Here is a 19,539-nt window from a genome sequence, read left to right as displayed (position 1 = left end):
TCAGAATCCCAGTTTAACCCCATGCCACTTAACACAATCGACCAACAATCGACCAACATTGCATACTATCAAGAACGTGCAAACCATTGCTTGTTTCTTCACGCACGATTTGGGGGGTGTTTTCATTGTCGGTTTTGCCAGTGAAGTTTTGATATCCGTCGATTTACTTTGGTATTTGGTATGTTATGTACGAAATATTGCTTCTATCTTATCCCGTGCATTGATCTGGCTCAGGTGGTCAAGCTCTCTTTTTTTTTGAAAAATTGTCCTCCATTGATTGGTAGTGTACAATGTGACCTCTCCTACATTAGAAAATAAACTCATAGAGAGAAAAGAAAATCCTCCAAATGTGCCAACCCAAACGCGCTATTCGAGAGGAAATAAACGTCTCCCAAATTGACGTCTGTGGTATATAAACAGAAGTGTGGAGACAGAATGAAGAAGATAAAGGTATAATATGACGAGACTGAAAATAGTAGGCTGCACAAAGGAAACAGTTTAAGACGTAAAATAAACAAACCCCCGGGCTGTTTTTGTTTTGTATCAAGTCCAAGAAGCAGCCACTCCAATAGGCATACCCCAAGCTGGAACTGCGACGTCGACACTCATTGGAATGCTGTCCTTGTGGGCGGTGGGCTCTTGACAGCCTGATCGGAGTAGGCACCTGGGATCGGCACAGCATCATAGCGTGGCTCATCCGAGTCAACAGTCGGTGCTGCCGATGCCGATGCCGAGGGTGTGAAAGTGAGGTTGTGGTTTGAGGCAGTCGATGGCGACTCAAAGCCGTTTTGCTGTGCCCTGGGGGTAGCCGAAGGAGCCTTGAGCGGTGGCGCTTGCAGCTTGAACGGCTGGGTTGGCGAGTTGCTAGCAGCGAAAGACGACTGGGGCTCGGCAATCGGTGCAGGCCTACCGCCCGGTGTGAAGGGAGACGTCTCTTGAATGTCGCCCAGCGAACCATATGCCTGAGGTGGGAATCGTGGTGACATGGCGTACTGGGAGAACGCAGGCGACTTGGGGCCAAACCCAGGAGTGTTGGGTGCTGATTGGCTTCGGAGCTGGGCGAGGTACAGGTCAGACCTGGCCTTGTCGCGCAGATCCATGGACTTGTGAAGCTTTCGCTTGGAGTAGTAGCGGTAGAAGACGATGCTGTAAAGAGTGATGGCAATGACCTCGACGACTATTTCTATGATGATGCAAACCATTGTCCAGTTCTGCAAGGGATACCATTAGCAACTAATGTTCTTTTTGATTGCCAGTGGCTTGGATTTATTACATACCTGAAGACGGCACAGCAGCGCATAGTCGACCTTCTCATCAAACAGATCAGCTCGGTGGTTCTGGACACATGACCATCCCCACATGTCCTGATTGCCACTGCTGTTACGTTTGTGCTGAAATATGCCGGCTGCGATTGCCCACATGACCATGCTGAAGATAAACCATCCGACGGCAAAGAGCGTATAGTAGACGCCGACCTTTTCGGCTCGTGCATGGCCTCCACGGCAGTACGCCCAGAAGATACAAACGCAGATGAGAAGCGATATGGAGGCAACGGTGAGGATCAGAATTTGGGGCCAGATTTCGGTGGTCGTCGACCATGCGGGCTTTCCGTCTCTAGTCGGGAGTGATTTGGTAGCGTTGAAGATGGTGAATGTTGTTGAGATCATGGCCAGAATGATGAGACTGCAGCTAAAGTTTACTCCTCGCAGCGCAAACTTGGCCATCCGTACCCTTGTTTTCACTTTCTGCAATTAGACTGTTAGCCGTGAAGGTTCTTAAGGCAGGCAATCTATCTCGCCATCAATGTCTGGAGAGGACCTACCAAGTCCTTGGCCTGCTCAACGTCAGTCGAGGCCTCCCTCTTCTCCAGTACTTGCTCCTCCCTGAAAGTCGGGCTGAGTGGGTTGTCAAACTTCCGTGCCGGAGTCCCTGGCACCCTCATGGCACTCTTGAGCGGCGATCTCGGCGTCATGGGCATCGTAACGGACTCCCTGTTGCTCGAAGATTCGTTGATATACCCGAACCCGATATCACCGGGCTGCGATTGGGCCTGGAATGACCTCTCATCGTCGAATGGTTTCCTTGACATGTCTTCGACAGGTGAGTGAATAGATGTGGCCTCGGCGAATCTTGGTGTCCTCGGGTTCTTGAGCGAGGACGATGTCGACGTCGAGTCTGTGGAGCCCGAACGGGCTGGTGTAAGGTTCAGAGCCGCAGGGCGCTTCCTCTCATCGCCGAACGCCATGGCGAATACGATCTAGGCTATAGGCCTGATGGTAAGGAAAAAGAAGAGACAGGAGAACAGAAGTCACAGACTCCTTGTGTGCAGATGCAACACTTGGGTGCGTCAACAAACACACCCGTAGTAATGTCTTTCAGACTTGCTTTGTTGCAACTCGGGATGTTGCTCGTCTGCGATGAAATAGTTGAATAAAGCAAGTGAGAGACCAACTTTCGGGAGGACAGGGGAATAGGACAAAGATGAAGGCGACCTGCAGCGGGGCCCAGGTGGTTTTGACTAAACGCTTGCTGGATGGTAGCGGCTACTCCCAGTGTTTATAGAGTTGCCGCTGCATGGGGGGAAATTTGTATTAGCGGATGAGTGGTGGGATGGTTGGAAGCAATAGGAATGCGCACATTCGACCGGGGTGTCGGGGCTGGGCGACAAGAGTAGACGTTGATAGGGCAGTTGCTTAAGCTCCCACGACTCAATTCATAGAAATAGACGCCCGGGCAAGTGACGGATGGCGCCCTTGGTATGTATGGTATGGCAGATGCGGGTCTGGGGCCGATGAATGTGATCGTCCTACAACAGCGCGTGGTGTTGCGTGAACGTGTCTCGTTCTTGTCTCGACGAGGGGGAACAGAATGAGTCTATTTTTGTCGAGACAGAAGCACCAGTAAAAAGGGTATGACGGGAATAAAAGATCCAACTCGCGAAAAGGAAAGGGAAAACGCTTTCTTCACCCGCTGGTAGATAACTAGAACAGGAAGGCTGGGTGAGGGCAAGCTTGGGGTTGTATTGGTAAAGCGGCCGGCGCGAGCACCCAAAAGAGCAATGTATTCTGTGTATGCATCATCTTGGCACGCATGTAAGGCGCCCAAAATATCCCCGGCCCCTCACCACCCATTCGCGATGGCTGGGCTGACCAATGCAAATATTCCGTAAGTACCCAAAGTAAGCACTTTGCTCCATTCATCACCCATTCCCACCTCCGAGGGAGCGAGGGACCAACTCTGGTTGGCTTGTGACGGCCCCCATAATGAAGTTGGCTCCGTACAGGGAGGACTTTGCAAGTACGCCGCGCTGATTATCTCTTTTTTTTCACCATCTCCCTGCTTTCGTCGTGACAGGTTTTGACGTGCGCTTTTCTCATCGAATGAGAGAGGGTATTACAGGGGGGGTGTGAGCGAAAGAGAAGGGATGGATGGAATGATTAAGAAACTCGCCCCCGCTTAATTTGGATGACAGGCGACAGATATTTATTGATGGATGCGCCCTTTTATTATTATTTTTTTCTTCTTTCGCCAGGGCCAAAGAGCAAAATTCAGAATACAGTAGACCAGACATGCAGAGACGGCATCTGGAGGTGTCGCCAGTTCGGGTGATCAGTTCTTGGAGACCGCTGCTTCTTCCTCGAGTCCCACCTGCCCATCAGGCAGGCAATTGTGCTAATCCACTGATCTCGAGCCGCCCTTGGCATCCTTGTCCATTAAAACGAATCCTGGTGATAGGCTGGATGCAAAGCATCAAAGGGTGCTTTCGCCAAAACACCCGACCAATCATTGATTCCGAAGGGTGAGTTTTGTGATGCCCAGCGGGGCCTGGCCGGCGGCAAGCAGCAAACCCTTCGAGCTTACCCTTGCTCCCCCTCATCACATCCCGGTCAGACTCCACTGCCATCCGAAGTGCCACTCGAAGACACCGCTTGCACCGTTCCATCAGCAGCGGTCTCTCTTTCTTTTCAACTCGACCGTCGCGAGGTACGCCATATACTGCGTATGTTTGATGGCCTCTATGTGACGGCCCATCAAGTCATGCCTTACGAAAGGGTAAACTTTTATGCAATAAACTGCACATGGGTGCTTTCGTTTTTTTGGTTTTTTTTTGGTTGATTCTGAATGGCATACGACTTGCACAAACCACCGACATAGGTTGGCTACCAAGCTAGCTGCTTGTGTGATCGAACGCTACGCTAGGAATAGAAACATTTGTTCAATACTATTCTGCTGACCTGTGGGGACGAATACCTGTTTCCTAGCTTCGTTGGCTAAGTCGATCGCCCACCTAATATACTCTCTCTCTCTACCTACTTCATATAGTATGTGGTACTGTAGGCATGGGCAAAGTCCTTATTTAGCCCAGTACCTTACAATTGAAGGGGCACTCGATTTCCTTTGAGCCCAGTAACTATTATTGTTTGGACTAGAACTAGCTGATCTACTTCATACCTACGTATAATCAGCCTTTAGTCTAGACTAGACTAGAACTTGTACCCATTACTATGTAGTTCCGACAGATTCATTGGTTTAGCCAGTCCCTTTTGAATTGCCGATGCTAATACAGGTTTCTTGTTTGGACGGGGTTGCTTATCAACATCATCATGGAAGAAACAGAGCACAAAGAAGAATCGTGCGCAGTCAGATATCTTAATTTGCCAAGGCTTACCTGTTAGCTCGCTTAAATTTGGTGACATTGTTCAGTCGCACTGAAGCGGAAGTTTTCTTCGTCAGGTAATAAAGTACTCGTTGGATTTTATGCCGTAAGCCTGATCAACTTCTCTACCAAGTAAGTGTAAGTACTCTGCATACCTTGCAACCTTGGCACCAAAAACCAGCCGCTGGTCTGCGTGGTATGTAACTTTGGCCACACCTTTCAAGGGGACGTCTTTATCGCTAGTAATATGCAGAAAACTATAATTAGAACTAGTCTCTTATTCAATCCGGATCTTGCCACTGCACCATCACACAAGCAATGATGATCCGACCTAATATTTTGATGCAGACTAGTTCTAGTCTAACCGCCTTCTCGCCTACCGGTAGAAAAAGGTCCCCTTTTCGACAAGGCAAACGAGCTTTGCATGTTCTTTTAGGGAAAAAGAGAGAGAGAGAGAGAGCTCACCACCCTGCAAAAGCTAGCCCGGCAGTTAGTTACGTAGTGCAATTGCATACCGAGGTTTGGCTGCGTGTGTGGATATTCCTGCTACCAGAGAGCGGCACGCCGTGCGCCAACAGATCTTGCGGATAGATGTCATCAGATGGAATTGCGCAACATCAATCGTCTACTACCAATTGAAGATGTGTTACTATATTTAAAAAAATCCCCGTTTATTTCGCCGTATGTCCTGTGGAAGCATCACCTCAGGGATAGTTACCTCTAACGCAAACTTGTTTTCGGGGCTTCCAGACGATCACATCTGGGTGCAAGGAATATCGACAGAACCCGTTATTCATATCACGATGACCTTCCCAATTGCAGAAAACATCAGGTCCTCATTTCCGTCTTCCATTGAAATGCAAGTTGTTTCCTTGCCCGTCATCTGCTTGTCTTGGGTTGTAGGCGACAACAAAGCAGCCTTGTGGTCGAGATCATGGCAAGCTTCCAGGAAGCAACTCCGATGCTACTGATGTCTAAGTTGAAGAGCCTTCATCACGACATGTGATACTTGGCAGCATAGGTAGGCACCTTACCTGGTAGGTATACAAACAGGTCCATGAATTAATTTAACGCTGCTCTTGTCTTAGCCCCAGGGCTCCCATCCCTAAAGTCTGGGCACAAGCCTCCACTCAAGGTCAAGTTTATCTTATCTACCCCGCGTTCGTCCAGAATTGGTTTAGCGTAAAGTATGGATGCTTTGATTTGCAGTGACTCAATGATTGAACAACTGCACACCAAAATTTCCCTAGAGGCAAACCACCAAAATCTTGAATAGCCTTGACCTGGCGCGAATCCACCAACCAACATCACGTCTTTTTTTTTTAGGCTCCGCTGGATCATTAGCGATAAGCACGAGCTCGTCGCTGCTGTACCCCCGAAGATCTTTTAAACCGTATTCTAGACCGTAACATTACTAGAGACCACCACTACCAATAAGCAAAGGTTGATTACCCCGCCATCGTAATGTCGAGCGGCGACAAGTTTGGCAACGATATCGAGTCCGAGTCGGACTCGGGTCCCGACTCTCCCGGCTTGGACCCCCAGGACCACTCCGATGGCGAGATTGATGAGAAGCCGCTCAAGTCGGCCCTGAAGAAGACAGTAGTGGCCCCGCCTCCGATCCAGCGACCTGAGCTGCCACCGCAAACAGACCCCAAGGATCTCGACGTCAGCAAACTGAACCCTCTGACGCCAGAGATCATCGCCAGGCAAGCCACCATCAACATTGGAACGATCGGTCACGTCGCTCACGGCAAATCGACCGTTGTCAAGGCCATCTCTGGCGTACAGACCGTTCGTTTCAAGAACGAGCTGATCCGCAACATTACCATCAAGCTTGGTTACGCCAACGCCAAAATCTACAGGTGCAACAACCCCAAGTGCCCTCGCCCTACCGCATTCCGCAGCTACAAGAGTGACAAGGAGGTCGACCCACCTTGTGAGAGGGAAGGATGCGAGGGTAAATATGAGCTTCTTCGCCATGTCTCGTGAGTATATACATAATTATCCTTGATCAACCCCACGCTAAACCTTTGCTAACTCTGGCACGCAAGCTTTGTCGATTGCCCTGGCCACGACATTCTGATGAGCACCATGTTGTCAGGAGCTGCGGTCATGGACGCCGCGCTTTTGCTGATTGCTGGAAACGAGTCCTGCCCTCAGCCGCAAACTTCCGAGCATCTTGCTGCTATTGAAATCATGAAACTCGAGAATATCATCATTTTGCAGAACAAGGTCGACTTGATGAGGGAGGAGGCTGCTCAACAGCACTACCAGTCCATCCTGAAGTTTATCAGGGGAACTGTGGCTGGAAAGAGCCCCATCATCCCCATCTCTGCGCAGCTCAAGTTCAACGTGGACGCCGTGGTTGAGGCCATCGTCAACACCGTTCCCGTGCCTCCCAGGGACTTCTCTGTTGACCCTCAGATGATTGTTATCCGGTCTTTCGACGTCAACAAGCCCGGTGCTGAGATTGACGACCTGAAGGGTGGAGTTGCCGGAGGCAGTATCTTGCACGGTATATTGAAGCTTGGTGACGAGATTGAGATCAGGCCAGGCATCGTTACTCGAGACGATAAGGGAGATCTCCAGTGCACGCCAATTTTCAGCAGAATAGTGTCCTTGAACTCGGAAGCCAACGAGCTCAAGTACGCCGTGCCCGGCGGTCTGATTGGTGTCGGTACACGCATCGATCCCACACTATGCAGAGCTGACCGTCTCGTTGGTCACGTTCTTGGTCTCAAGGGCCGCCTGCCAGACATCTACAGCGAGATTGAGGTCAACTTCTACCTGCTCCGTCGTTTGTTGGGTGTGAGGACTGCCGATGGCAAGCAGGCCAAGGTTGAGAAGCTCCAGAAGAACGAGGTTATCATGGTCAACATTGGCTCAACATCAACTGGTGCCAAGGTGTCGGCTATTAAGAAGGATGCTGCAAAGCTCATTCTTACCAGCCCAGCGTGCACGAATATTGGAGAGAAGGTTGCGCTCAGTCGTCGTATCGAGAAGCATTGGCGTCTTATCGGCTGGGCAACTATAGCTGCGTAAGTTATTCACATCCGTACGCTTGACTGATTGATTTAGTGCTAACCAACAACAGAGGCAAAACTCTTGAGCCGACCACTTCATAAGGGCTTTGGTGATATTGAGTTTTGTGGCCTGAAGCAATAGGTCCGGATGTTAACAAAATAGAGACGACGGCTTAGACAAATGCCAGTGATTTGAGTAAGCCTATTGATGAAATCTGATGATTTAGATCACGTTGCTTGGACTCGTGCGTTTTTGCCGAGCATTGCTTGTGCTTTTTCTTCTCCCGTGACATGTTTTTACTTGCCTGCCCGCCATCGACCTGGTTCCAACAGACTGAGCTCAGTACTTCTCTAGTTTATGTTTCCAGACCTCCGTACCTATAGTGACGTGCTCTCCTGGGTAGCTAAAAAGCTCCAAATGCGGCAGGACCGCCGTGATGTTATTTAAAAGTATTCTCGTGCCTATATATGAATTTGCGCTACCAGACGCTTTTGAACGGCGAAGCTGGAGTTATAGCGTCTACGAGGTCTACACATATTCGAGATGCAACCAGGGATTGCGAGGTTGCTCTTTCTTTATTATTATCACCTTGCGGAGATTACGGGGCTTGGCCGCCCTTTTTCTATTTTCTGACCTTTCTTGCATGCTTGACCAAACTTTCAATAACACCCTCGAATGCCTCCCGATCACCAATTTTCTCGTCTGTGCGCTTTTGCCAATACTCTAGTAATTCTTTCGCGGAGCCCTCGATGGCCTGGAGCTTGGCAACATGCTCCTGTAGCTCACCGTCCGTCATGCCGTCGAGAGCTTCGTCGGTGGTCATGCATAGTTGCCTGGCAGGGACGAGGTCAAGCTCGGGCTCGACGGGCTCGTTTTTCTTGCGCGCCGTCGAGGAGGACGCGGCTGCATCGCCGCTGGGACGAGGCTTCTTGTTACCCTGAGAATCGAGGCTCGTGGTGGAGGCGCCGGCCTCCTGTTTGAGCCTGGTAATGTTGCGAGAATCTGTGGATGTGCGGGGGCTACCCGTGCGGTTGAGAGATGGTAGCACGAGCTTCTTTTGCTTGGATGCTGGCAGGATCTCATCGAGGTCCACCGGTACGCCGAGAGACACAAGAAAGAGTCTGCGGATACGGGAGCGGATCCAGTCTGGCGGCTGGAGTGGAGGAGGTGCAACTAGCTGTGCCCATAAGGATGCACTCCGTGGGGTTTGGAATATCGGGTTGTCTGTTGAGTATGAGTGGGTAACGACTACGTCGTCATCGTCTGGTGGGTATATAGCGTTAAGATATGGTTCTGCGGTGGCCACCACTGCGTCGGCATCTAGCCCCTCGAAGTCAGGAACGGGCTGAATTTCGGTTAGTTTCCATGGAGCGTAAACAAGCGGTTTTGGCAAGATGAGACTTACGAAGGAGAGGGTATAACCTGGAGCTGGCGGCGGGGGTGCAGCAACTGGCGGAGGAGCGTCCTCTGGAGCTACAGGTTCTTGGAAACCATCGTCAAAGTCACCGAAATCATCGTCCCCGTCGCCGCCACCTTCCTCAAAATCATCAAAATCATCGCCGAAGTCGCCATCATCATCATTATCCTCCTCTTCGGGAGCAGTAGCGCTACCTGACTCTTCGAAAGAAGCACTGGCAGCAGCTTTTGATGGACTCTGTGGAGTGTCTTCAGGTTCTGCTGGGGGTGATGGTAATGAAGCTGCTACTGGAGTATCTATGGCCCCTATTGAGAAATCCGTCAATACAAGGAGATCCAACGAAAGAACTGGAAAGTACAGCAAGCGCGAGGGCGGGGAGCTAAGATGCCTCACCGTCCTTGGAACTAGACTTGGCTTCGTCAGACTCGCTCCCATCCACCTTTACCACTCTGTCGGGAACAGCATCCGACTCATAATGCGTTCCAGAATGAGTTATAGATCCGGCCGAATCCACGATCTCTTCCACCACAGTCAGCGGCACCTGTGGCTTCTCTGAGGACGCATCATCCTGCTTCCTATCTTCGGGCCCGGCGATGGCACTAGACGAGTCTGAGGCGACGGCAATCTCATCAGGCTCAGCATCGCTTGCCCGCTTTTGATATGCCTCAGTTCCGGGTACTTCGCCGAAAGACGGCTCATTATCGACCTTTTCCACCCGGGTCTTGGGGAGCTTAGGAGACTCTGAGCCGGCTTCAGAGGGGGCTGACTGTGCATCTGAGAAGTGGTCGTCGGATTCGGACTCTATCAGGTAGGTCGGCCAGGAGTTAGCGCACTGAGCCCTTCCGCACATACCAAGCCTTCTACTATTATCAGGCTACCAACCTAGTTCGTGCGCGCCAGGATCTTGTATCTTGGTCTTCGCTGGAGGTGCCAGCGTATCATCTCCACCGGCCATGGTGGGCGGGTTGTACTGGCGTGAGGGAATACTGGATGGAGGAGGTAAGCTACCTGAATAGGTAAGGTAGGTAAGGTAGGTCGGTAGTGAGTGGTAGGTAGAATTGCCACGATATTGGATGTTAACTATTAACAAGGCGGGGTTCAAGCTCAATCTGAACGGGACCGTCCGAAGATACAACCAAATAGTAAGCTGCAATGCAAAGCTACTGGACGCATTAGAATCAAACTAATATCTGTCTATCTCGAAAGGAGACAACAGGGGCTGTTTCAAGGAGGGTAAAGTGTTGTACTTGGGAAATATCCATGCTCTACAATGATGTCGTTTCTGCCAGGCATGGATCACCCCCGTGAGTGGTTAGCTCCTTCGCCTTGCACCTATAGCGGACCAGGGCAGCAGTTGATTGGCCACTTTTATCTAGAGAATCCACCTAAAGGCGGGTCCTAGCTTTCTTTGAGCTGCGCCAAAAGAATTCAAACATTCGTTCGCGTCGCGGGTTGCGGTGCCTTTTTGTATGTTACCTATGGCAAACACCAGCCCGCGAAATTTAATTTGACATTCTCAAATCGTCAACCATTTCCACCCAGACTTCATGCCACTTTGAGGCATTTGGGTGCGCATACAGTTGCGCAGTGTTTTGGCCAAACTTCGTCGAAAGTAGCACCAACCGACGGAAATTTGCGACCTCGTCTGCAGAGCTTGCATTTCGTTCCTCGTCCATCCGTTAATGCAGAGAGTCACTTCACTCTAGTTTAGATATCTCGATCATGTCCACGCCCTTCAGCTTCGGCACGCCCGGTGCCACGCCGGGCACTTCGGCCCCGGCATCAGGTGGGTTGTTTGGGGCAGCAGCAGCAGCAGGAGCAAGCAGCACCCCATCCTTCAGTTTCGGCAACAAATCATCAACTCCAGCCACCGGAGCCGGCGCTGCTCAGCCAAGTACCGGCGGCGGGCTCTTTGGCAACTCGAGCTCTACCACGACAGCACAGACACCGTCCATTTTCGGCGCCAAACCTGCAAGCACAACAACGGCAACAGCAGCCACGTCCGGTGCGCCGTTGTTTGGCGGAGTCAGCAATACCGGTAGCAGCGGCGGCCTCTTTGGAAATGCCTCCAAGCCAGCTCAGACAGGAGGGCTTTTTGGTTCGGCAGCAACTCCGCCTGCTACAACAAATCTCTCATCTACCCCGATGTTTGGCGGCGCCGCGGGTGCTGCCTCAACTACTCCCTCAACGGGAGGCCTCTTTGCTGGAACAAACTCTGGTGCTACTCTGGGTTCGACGACACCTTCAAAGCCACTGTTCCCCATGCCCTCGACGACACCTGCCGGCCCCCCTCCCAGTGCAGCTGCGAAACCAGGCCTGTTTGGAGCTGCACCGGCATCATCAGGCGCCACGCAAGCTCCGTCGTTAACATTTGGAGCTCCCAAAGCCAGTGCTGCACCGGCTGCTTCCAGCACACCCTCGTCGCAACCCGCAGCTTCGGCGGCACCTCTGTTTGGTGGCGCAAGTCAGCCAAGTAGCACGGGGCCCTCGTTGTTTGGCGGTGCTTCGGCAGCACCTGCTGCGTCCGGTGGCTTGTTTGGAAACAAGCCAGCCTCAACAGAAGCCCCGGTCTCGGGCGGCCTCTTCGGCGCGAAGAGTGCCACACCTTCCACCCAGCCCGCAGCGACTGGCGGTCTATTTGGCGCCGCTTCTGCTCCATCTACCACCCCAGCCAGCACCGCCGCAGCCACTGCAACTCCCGCGGCCGCTCCTTCTGGTCTGTTTGGCGCCGCCGCTAAACCGCTCACTACGACTGCTGCATCGGCGGCTCCAGCTACCACAACGACAACTTCGTCGACGCCGTCACTGTTCGGTTCAGCTGCGGCGCCAGCGACCACAACGGCAGCTGCTTCCAAGCCATCATTATTTGGTTCGGGGGCGACGGCGCCAGCCACCACAACAGCAGCCGCGGCTACTCCATCATTGTTTGGCTCAGCGGCAGCGCCAGCAGCTTCTACAGCTACTTCTGCGGACTCGACCGGTCTTGGCGGGCTCAAGCCTGCGACTGCAGCTGATGCGACTAAGAGTACCACAGGCACTGCCGGCCAACCCGCTGCATCTGCTCTGAATACTTCAACCATGGGACCCACCTCATCACTGCCGAGACTGAAGAACAAGACTATGGATGAGATTATGACACGATGGGCAACCGACCTCAACAAGTATCAAAAGGAGTTCAAGGACCAGGCATCCAAGGTGGCAGCTTGGGATCGGCTCCTTGTTGAAAATGGAGAGAAGATTCAGAAACTGTACTTGGAGACATATGAGGCTGAGCGTGCCAGCAACGAGATCGAACGGCAACTGCAGTCTGTCGAGAGCCAGCAAGATGAGCTTGCATCTTGGCTTGACCGTTACGAGCAGGAAGTCAACGATATGTTTTCCCGACAAGTTGGCAAGGATGAGCAACTTGCAGGGCCCGACCAGGAGCGTGAGCGCACATACAAGCTCGCAGAACGCCTTACTGACCGCCTAGACGAGATGGGCAAGGATCTGGGCAAGATGATCAAGGAGATCAACGAAATCTCTGGCACAATCAGCAAGGGCAGCAAACCTGATGATCCCGTAAGTATTTTGAGTATTTTGAATCAAACACTGGATTGTTGCATAAAAAGACATCGATACTGACTTTTTTTCAATATAGTTGGCGCAAATTGTTCGCGTGCTCAACGGACACCTCAGCCAACTACAATGGATCGACACGAACGCATCGGCTCTTCAAGCCAAGGTTGCGGCGGCTCAAAAGTCTGGAAACAGCACTGGTGGACATGGTGGCGACGATGGTGATGCGACTGACAGCTTCTATCGCTCGTACATGGGCCGTCGTTAGGATCTTGGGAAACGGCTTCATGGCTTGTTTTTTGTTCTTGTTTTTATCCCCTCATATGTTGACTAGCATCACTTGGTAGTTAAGCAGATATCAGAGGATTTGGAGCGTGCATATTCGTGGACTCTACTCGTCTCGATTGTCAAATGCATGACCTCTTAAATTCCACAGGACGTTCGTAGGGTACAAGAGAAAGGCAAGCAAAAGGCAAAGCTGATTGTTACACGCGAATTATGTACAAAACTAGTTAGGGAAATGGGCTATATGATGGAGGAGAGCTGTTGATGTCAAGATGTCAGAATTGCAATCTTCGGTAATTCTGTTCCCTAAATCTCTTACAGGTGCTCCTGTGAGCAGCAGCTTGAACGGAGTCAAAACTAGTCCCTGGCAACCATTGGAAGAATAGCTGTTTAGTTCTGCTCGCCTCCCTGACTCTTTGTGAGCTCGTCGCTGTAATTATAGGGAATGAGATGTCAGTATTGGCGTTCAATTTATTTTTCGAATTTTGGTACAAGGTCAAGGGATAGTCCTCCTCGACATAAGCAAGAGGGCGAATCGTTCCGGGAGGTAAACGCGTACATGTGCTCGGAAAGCTTGTTCAGGTGAGCTTGCTGCTCGGCGAGCTTCTTCTTGAGCTCGAGAAGCTTTTCCTTCTCACGCTGGCGGATGGCGTAGTCCTCCTGCGCGCGTTCACGCTTCTGGAAGGCGTCTCTGGACGAGGTGAGTAAATCATTGTTCTGTCAGCGGTTTGTTCTTGGTAAAATGTCCAGTTTGTTGTTACCTGTTATCAATTGATGAACTGGGGTGCGTATAAGAAGAAGAAGAAGAAAAGGCGCTGTCCGACTCACCCGCCACCAGTCTTGGGGGTAGACCCGAGATCACCCTCGGCCATCCTGATTGCTGACGTCGAGAAGGCAACGCGGGCGTTTGAAAGCCTGACAGCGGGTCTGGCAACCTTGGTAAATGACTGGCGAAGCATTTTGAAGACGAGGAATATTTTAGTCGATTGGTTTGTTGGATGTGTCGAGATACTTATGAGTGGGTGTGTGGTTTTTGTTGTGACGAGGATAAAGATGGTGGTGTCACTTGGGGGACCGAGGTGCGTGCCTGCAGTCAGCTAGGTTGGATCATACGTCAACAGATTGACGTCGTTTGTTATGCCAAGGCCCAGCTGGGAGCTACCACAGGCCCAAGCTTTCCCCCGCCGACCCCATCGAGTGGTACGATGGTTTTCAGCAGTAAGTAAGCCTGAGGCATCGATAGGCGTTACTTGCTTTGAGAAATAGGTAGGTATATATCAAGGAGCATAATGCAAGCATTCAAATCATTCTCCAGTGTGGTTTTTTTTTTTTTTTTTTTTTTAAAGAAAGAAAGAAAAAAATTTGAGGCGTCTGCTTCTGCCTTACCTTGAAGTACTGTACAATGCCGGGGATTTCCTCGCTAAACATCTACTACTACGTAGAGGTACTCCTACACACGTACATCACATCCATTGCGGCTAGAGCGAAACTGTTGACCCATACCTATGATGAAAGGGGTTCCCATGCCAGCTCGCAGTGTCTGGCATTGCTGGAGCCTAATATGCCTATACAATCCCTGTCATGACTGACAAGGTCGATTTTATAAGCAGACGAACACTCCCTATCCCTTAATTATGTTTTTTTTGTCAAAGGATCGAAGTCCTATGATACCAGTATTTGTAAGTTGCTATTGAAATGTCCCTGGATTGAGTCCACATCATGTAAATGGTGCAAGGTTTGCATCATTGCCCTCATACACAGGTCTCTCTCTAGACTACCTAGTCTAATCGCTGTTGGGGCCGTAGTCTTGACCAGCAGAATGTATCAGAGCGTCCCTCTCGCCCTCTAACAACCGACGAGCGAATATTTTCAAAGACTTGTATTGGACATCTGGGTACGGCCCCTTTGCGTCCAAGTATCTCGGATACTTGGCATGCTCAGGGGTATTATCGTCACGGATCTCTCGACTGTATCCATACTCCACAATGAACTCCTTTTAAAAAGAACCCATATTATGGGGGTTTTCTACAAGTCCTTTGGTCGCGGAAAAAATAACTTGCTGTGACCTTTTCGTTTAACTTTTTAACTGGTATTCCTTCGGGATAATTTCGCCGCTAAATTCATCAACCGTGGCCCTGACCTCGTTCTGCGTAGTCACCTCGTTATAGGCACATATTAACCAGTTAACGGTCCAAGGATCAGAGATTATGCGAACTACACATTTGCCAATATCGGCTATATTGGTCAGGGCAGTCCTGGTATTCACGTCCCCCAGTATAACACTATTAGGCAAATCGACCGCCTTATTGGGTCTGCCTAAGGGCACGTGCGAAATACTCGCTTAGTACCAAAGACCGACGTTCGATGACAGTATAAGGGAGGTACAAACGCTTGCATCTGTTCAAAAGGTCCTCATTCTTGTCCCTCAATTCCATAACCCCACCCGGAGGACAAAAGGTTGTCCAGAAGCTGCGCATATAACGTCAGACGCGAGCTTTATATCTGTGGAATCGACACCCTTCACCACGGTACCCCGTCCAGTAAAGTCTGGTTATATTTCATTACTGACGGATTCGGGGCGAGCGAGAGCTATAGCTTCGAATTGGGCTGGCGATGCGAACCGCTGGTTTATAATCGACCTGTCAATATTACCTGAGGCGCCGCAAACGATCACTTTAAACTTTGTGGGAACGATTGGTATTTAAATTTAGTACACAAGTAGACTCTTCTATATATTCGCAGGTTGGCAGCGAACGGCGGTCCTATGTTGTAGAAGATACATAACCGAGACGAGTCCAGTTGGCGATGTGCGGAGAGATGTTTGACAGGGTATGTATATACCTAAAGTATATAAGGATTTGTCATCCATAATCGAGTCCCGGCATACCTGGGAGCTACTAATTCGCGATATAAGTTGAGAAGCAGACTGAGACTCCTTCGGTAAAGCGGCTTAATAATCTTCAATAGTCCCGGAACGTTTAGCTTCGGAGTATTCGTCCATCTGCTCCATACTAACTTTAAACAGCTTGCAATCAAGACTATCAACCTACACAGGCTAATAATGCTGAACTAAAGGCACAAACCATTTTACAAAAGCATGCAGACCAATGGATGTTACAATAGTTTGCTAAGTTGTAAAGTCTCCCAGGTGTTCATCTGGAGATGATCGTAGAGACAGCCCTTGTGTGCTTGCTCGGGAGAATCATGAAGTCTGGATGCGACATGTGCAAAATGGGAGCGGATTATAGGTAATGTACTTTAACTAAGGATGTACCTAGCAGGCGATGTCGGCATGCTAGCTGATTGGTTTAAGCATTTCCCTCTCTCTCCCTGGTCAACTCCAATGTGGCTTAATGATCAAGAGGCCTTTTGAACAAGCACGACCCGAGCATCAATGAATTAAGGTATACGAGGGGATGCAAGGTAACAGTGCAGCCTACTATACTCATAGGTGATTAGGTAGGTACCTACCCTAGGTACCTACCTAGGTAGTAGGCTACAACTCGGAGATTGGTTATCAAGCACCATTGTATGCACCCATGAAAACTACCAGACAATTCAAAAGAGCTTATCAACATCCCATGCCATGTTTGCGTAATGGTTGTGCGCAGAGGTAGTTCACAGTAATTAGTAAAACGGCCAAATCAAGCAGGCAGGTAAAAATGGTCAGGTTTCGAGCTACATGCATGACAATCATGTATCGAATCTGGCCGGCGCAAGACTGGTTCAAGGAGCCGTTTATTGCCCCTCTTTCACGGGAAGGCGGGGCAGGTGGGATTCTAGATGAGATGCGATACTTGATAATGAGTGATACCAGATCACGTGCAGAACCGGGTCCCGGCTGGCACGCATCAAGTTTGTAGACAATCCCGAACCGGGGTCCCCCCGCCGCTGGGTTGGCGGGCCCTACCTACATGGATGCCTGGGTAGGTAGGGTAGGTACCTACTGTACCTCTGTAGAAGCAGGCAGGGAGAAGGGAGGCATGGTATTGAGGTTCCATGCAGTGTTGTAGGTAGCAGCCCAGTCAGTCAGTCACAGCGGGTGCAGTTGCAGCACACCTCAGTGCCCTCTGCGGCCCCCCCCCATCTCAATTCCATCCCATCCCATTCCAAATTTCCTTCCAACTTCCCTCCACCAACAAACAAACAAAGTAAAAAAGACGACACATTTGCCCGCTGCCGGCAGACTGCAAAACCTCCGAACCAAAATCGCGACCAGCAGATCAGAAACCATACAACAGGTGCGTTTTCTTGGCTTTGAAAAAAACCCCGTTCTCGAGGCTATCTCCTCTGTGGATTTGACCAGAGCGTGGTCATTGCCACAGCAGTCAGTCGCCTGCCTCAAATGCGTCTCCTCTTGTTGCACTGCAACCGCACCCACTGTCGTCATCGCATCTGCGCCCACTCGCTGCCAACCCACCCCTCCAGTCTCCCGTCCGACCCAAGTGCCAGACTTCATGCACCTCATTTTCCTCCCTACCCTACATACCTACCCGTATTTACCTGTCTAACTTTCGCTTTCATCTCTGAATATCTCGGGATTACACACACCATTCCTCGTCCATTTGCCCATTCGCTTCCACCGCAAACCGACTCACTCACCGCTTCTACTCCACAGATTTACCTCGATCGATTCGAGATCCGAAACCCCGTCAAACGGTATGCGCACCCACTTCGATCTACGCCCCCTTTCACCGCGCTGAGCCAGTGTCGCGCATCCTCCATTGGCTTTCTCGTCGCAGAATCACGAGCCGAGGCGCACGCAACGCAATCACGTTACCCGTCGCACTTGCCCAACGGATGCTCAGTTTCGACTTGGGCGGTGTCGCTCGATGGTGTAGTCATGAGTGCTGACACGTAGCCTCTCGCAGACAAATTTAGTAAAAATGGGTCACGAAGATGCCGTTTACCTGGCCAAGCTCGCCGAGCAGGCTGAGCGCTACGAGGGTGAGTGAGCTGACCGTGGCATTCGGCCGTCGCTGTGCAAATCGGCACGATGATTCTAATGCCTGGGCCGTCCAGAGATGGTCGAGAACATGAAGATCGTCGCCTCCGAGGACAGGGACTTGACCGTTGAGGAGCGCAACCTTCTCTCGGTCGCCTACAAGAACGTCATTGGTGCCCGCAGGGCCTCGTGGAGGATTGTTACCTCGATTGAGCAAAAGGAGGAGTCCAAGGGCAACTCGTCGCAGGTCGGCCTCATCAAGGAGTACCGCACCAAGATCGAGGCCGAGCTGGCCAAGATCTGCGAGGACATCCTGTCGGTCCTCGACAAGCACCTCATCCCCTCGGCCAAGAGCGGCGAGTCCAAGGTCTTTTACCACAAGATGTTAGTCATATCCCACTCCCGTTCCTGAATGGCGAAGAAAGCCAGTTGCTTACAAGGTGGCACCGCCTTTTTTTACAGGAAGGGCGACTACCACCGTTACCTCGCTGAGTTCGCCATTGGCGACAAGCGCAAGGACTCGGCAGACAAGTCCCTCGAGGCTTACAAGGCTGCTACCGAGGTTGCCCAGACCGAGCTGCCTCCCACGCATCCCATTCGCCTTGGTCTTGCTCTGAACTTCTCCGTCTTCTACTACGAGATCCTCAACGCTCCCGACCAGGCCTGCCATCTGGCCAAGCAGGCCTTTGACGATGCTATTGCTGGTGAGTTGCGCATTGATTCATGGGAACCATGTCTGCCGTTCATGGGGTACAGCTAACGGAATGCTTATTTTAACAGAGCTGGACACCCTGAGCGAGGAGAGCTACAAGGACTCAACTCTGATCATGCAGCTGTTGCGTGACAACCTTGTGAGTAAATCCCTTGGCGTACAGAAAATGATTTGGGTCTTGGCAGTTTTGTGGCGATACTGACGGAGGAAATGAATATTAGACTCTCTGGACTTCGTCGGAGGCTGAGCCGACAGCTTCAACGGGACACGCTGAGGCTCCTGCTGCAGCGGCTGCCACAGAGGAGAAGCCCGCCGAGGCTGCTGCTGCCGCCGAGGAGGCGCCGAAGCCTGCTGAGTAAAGCCGATAAAGGATTTCCTTGGTATCGATGGTGGATTGTCATTACTTGGTAGAAACTCCCGGTGGTGAAAAATGGTGTCTAGGAGTGTGGTCTGCAAGATTTATTTACCCTTTTTATCGCAAAACCCAGCATCTCTTTCCCATCTTGATTTCCCCCCTCTCTGTTTCATTTTCCTCTATGCGAATACACACCCCACACAACACAAGAATATGGCGCTTCCCCTGGCCGAGCAACGGATGAAAGACTGCATTTTGGAGGCCACGTTCAGAATTGCATGTTTTGTCTCATTTTAGACTCTTGACTCTGCGGAAAAAATCGCCTGGACAAATAAAAAAACCAAAATTTGATTCCCATACTATGGCGGTTTAAGATGCCGGAACTCTCTAAGACAGACCCGAATCGTGGGGCTGTTCAAGGGGCACGCATGGAGAGGAGGATACCACCTTGCCTACCTACCTAGGTACCTTCCATTGTATAAAAGAGAAATATATAGGCAGCATACAAGGAAGCTTAGGCAAGGTAACATACCTACCCAACCAAGTAAGCTTGCTTAGCCTCACTTCTCTTTGCATCAATCTC

General features: G+C 50.9%; 6 protein-coding genes across 6 annotated transcripts; 3 read left to right on the top strand and 3 right to left on the bottom strand.

The window, feature by feature from the left end:
* Positions 1-141: 141 nt before the first annotated feature.
* MGG_01593 (uncharacterized protein) lies at positions 142-3,606 on the bottom strand. Its single transcript, XM_003714524.1, has 4 exons — positions 2,638-3,606; positions 1,823-2,570; positions 1,278-1,745; positions 142-1,211 (listed from the first exon to the last, which is right to left on the bottom strand). Exons 2-4 carry the CDS (start codon positions 2,243-2,245, stop codon positions 606-608), a joined length of 1,497 nt encoding a protein of 498 aa, XP_003714572.1. The 5' UTR covers positions 2,246-2,570; positions 2,638-3,606; the 3' UTR covers positions 142-605.
* Positions 3,607-5,874: 2,268 nt separating this feature from the next.
* On the top strand, positions 5,875-7,925 carry MGG_01592 (eukaryotic translation initiation factor 2 subunit gamma). The gene is made up of 3 exons (XM_003714523.1): positions 5,875-6,645; positions 6,712-7,698; positions 7,755-7,925. Exons 1-3 carry the CDS (start codon positions 6,122-6,124, stop codon positions 7,783-7,785), a joined length of 1,542 nt encoding a protein of 513 aa, XP_003714571.1. The 5' UTR covers positions 5,875-6,121; the 3' UTR covers positions 7,786-7,925.
* A 25-nt stretch (positions 7,926-7,950) lies between these two features.
* Positions 7,951-10,410, bottom strand: MGG_01591 (uncharacterized protein). Its single transcript, XM_003714522.1, has 3 exons — positions 9,984-10,410; positions 9,090-9,902; positions 7,951-9,029 (listed from the first exon to the last, which is right to left on the bottom strand). Exons 2-3 carry the CDS (start codon positions 9,534-9,536, stop codon positions 8,307-8,309), a joined length of 1,170 nt encoding a protein of 389 aa, XP_003714570.1. The 5' UTR covers positions 9,537-9,902; positions 9,984-10,410; the 3' UTR covers positions 7,951-8,306.
* Positions 10,411-10,551: 141 nt separating this feature from the next.
* On the top strand, positions 10,552-13,237 carry MGG_01590 (uncharacterized protein). Its single transcript, XM_003714521.1, has 2 exons — positions 10,552-12,662; positions 12,742-13,237. The coding sequence occupies exons 1-2, from the start codon at positions 10,824-10,826 to the stop codon at positions 12,925-12,927; spliced, it is 2,025 nt and encodes a 674-aa protein (XP_003714569.1). The 5' UTR covers positions 10,552-10,823; the 3' UTR covers positions 12,928-13,237.
* MGG_01589 (uncharacterized protein) lies at positions 13,006-14,255 on the bottom strand. The gene is made up of 3 exons (XM_003714520.1): positions 13,773-14,255; positions 13,504-13,635; positions 13,006-13,374 (listed from the first exon to the last, which is right to left on the bottom strand). The coding sequence occupies exons 1-3, from the start codon at positions 13,901-13,903 to the stop codon at positions 13,335-13,337; spliced, it is 303 nt and encodes a 100-aa protein (XP_003714568.1). The 5' UTR covers positions 13,904-14,255; the 3' UTR covers positions 13,006-13,334.
* Positions 14,256-16,882: 2,627 nt separating this feature from the next.
* Positions 16,883-19,315, top strand: MGG_01588 (14-3-3 family protein). The gene is made up of 7 exons (XM_003714519.1): positions 16,883-17,185; positions 17,563-17,603; positions 17,816-17,891; positions 17,967-18,273; positions 18,352-18,593; positions 18,670-18,740; positions 18,823-19,315. The coding sequence occupies exons 3-7, from the start codon at positions 17,831-17,833 to the stop codon at positions 18,958-18,960; spliced, it is 819 nt and encodes a 272-aa protein (XP_003714567.1). The 5' UTR covers positions 16,883-17,185; positions 17,563-17,603; positions 17,816-17,830; the 3' UTR covers positions 18,961-19,315.
* Positions 19,316-19,539: the final 224 nt, after the last annotated feature.

Source organism: Pyricularia oryzae, chromosome 2 (assembly GCF_000002495.2).
Source record: "Pyricularia oryzae 70-15 chromosome 2, whole genome shotgun sequence".
NCBI classification, from domain to species: Eukaryota; Fungi; Ascomycota; class Sordariomycetes; order Magnaporthales; family Pyriculariaceae; genus Pyricularia; species Pyricularia oryzae.
Note: the sequence above shows the minus strand (reverse complement) of the source record. Positions and strands in the feature narration are given on the sequence as shown.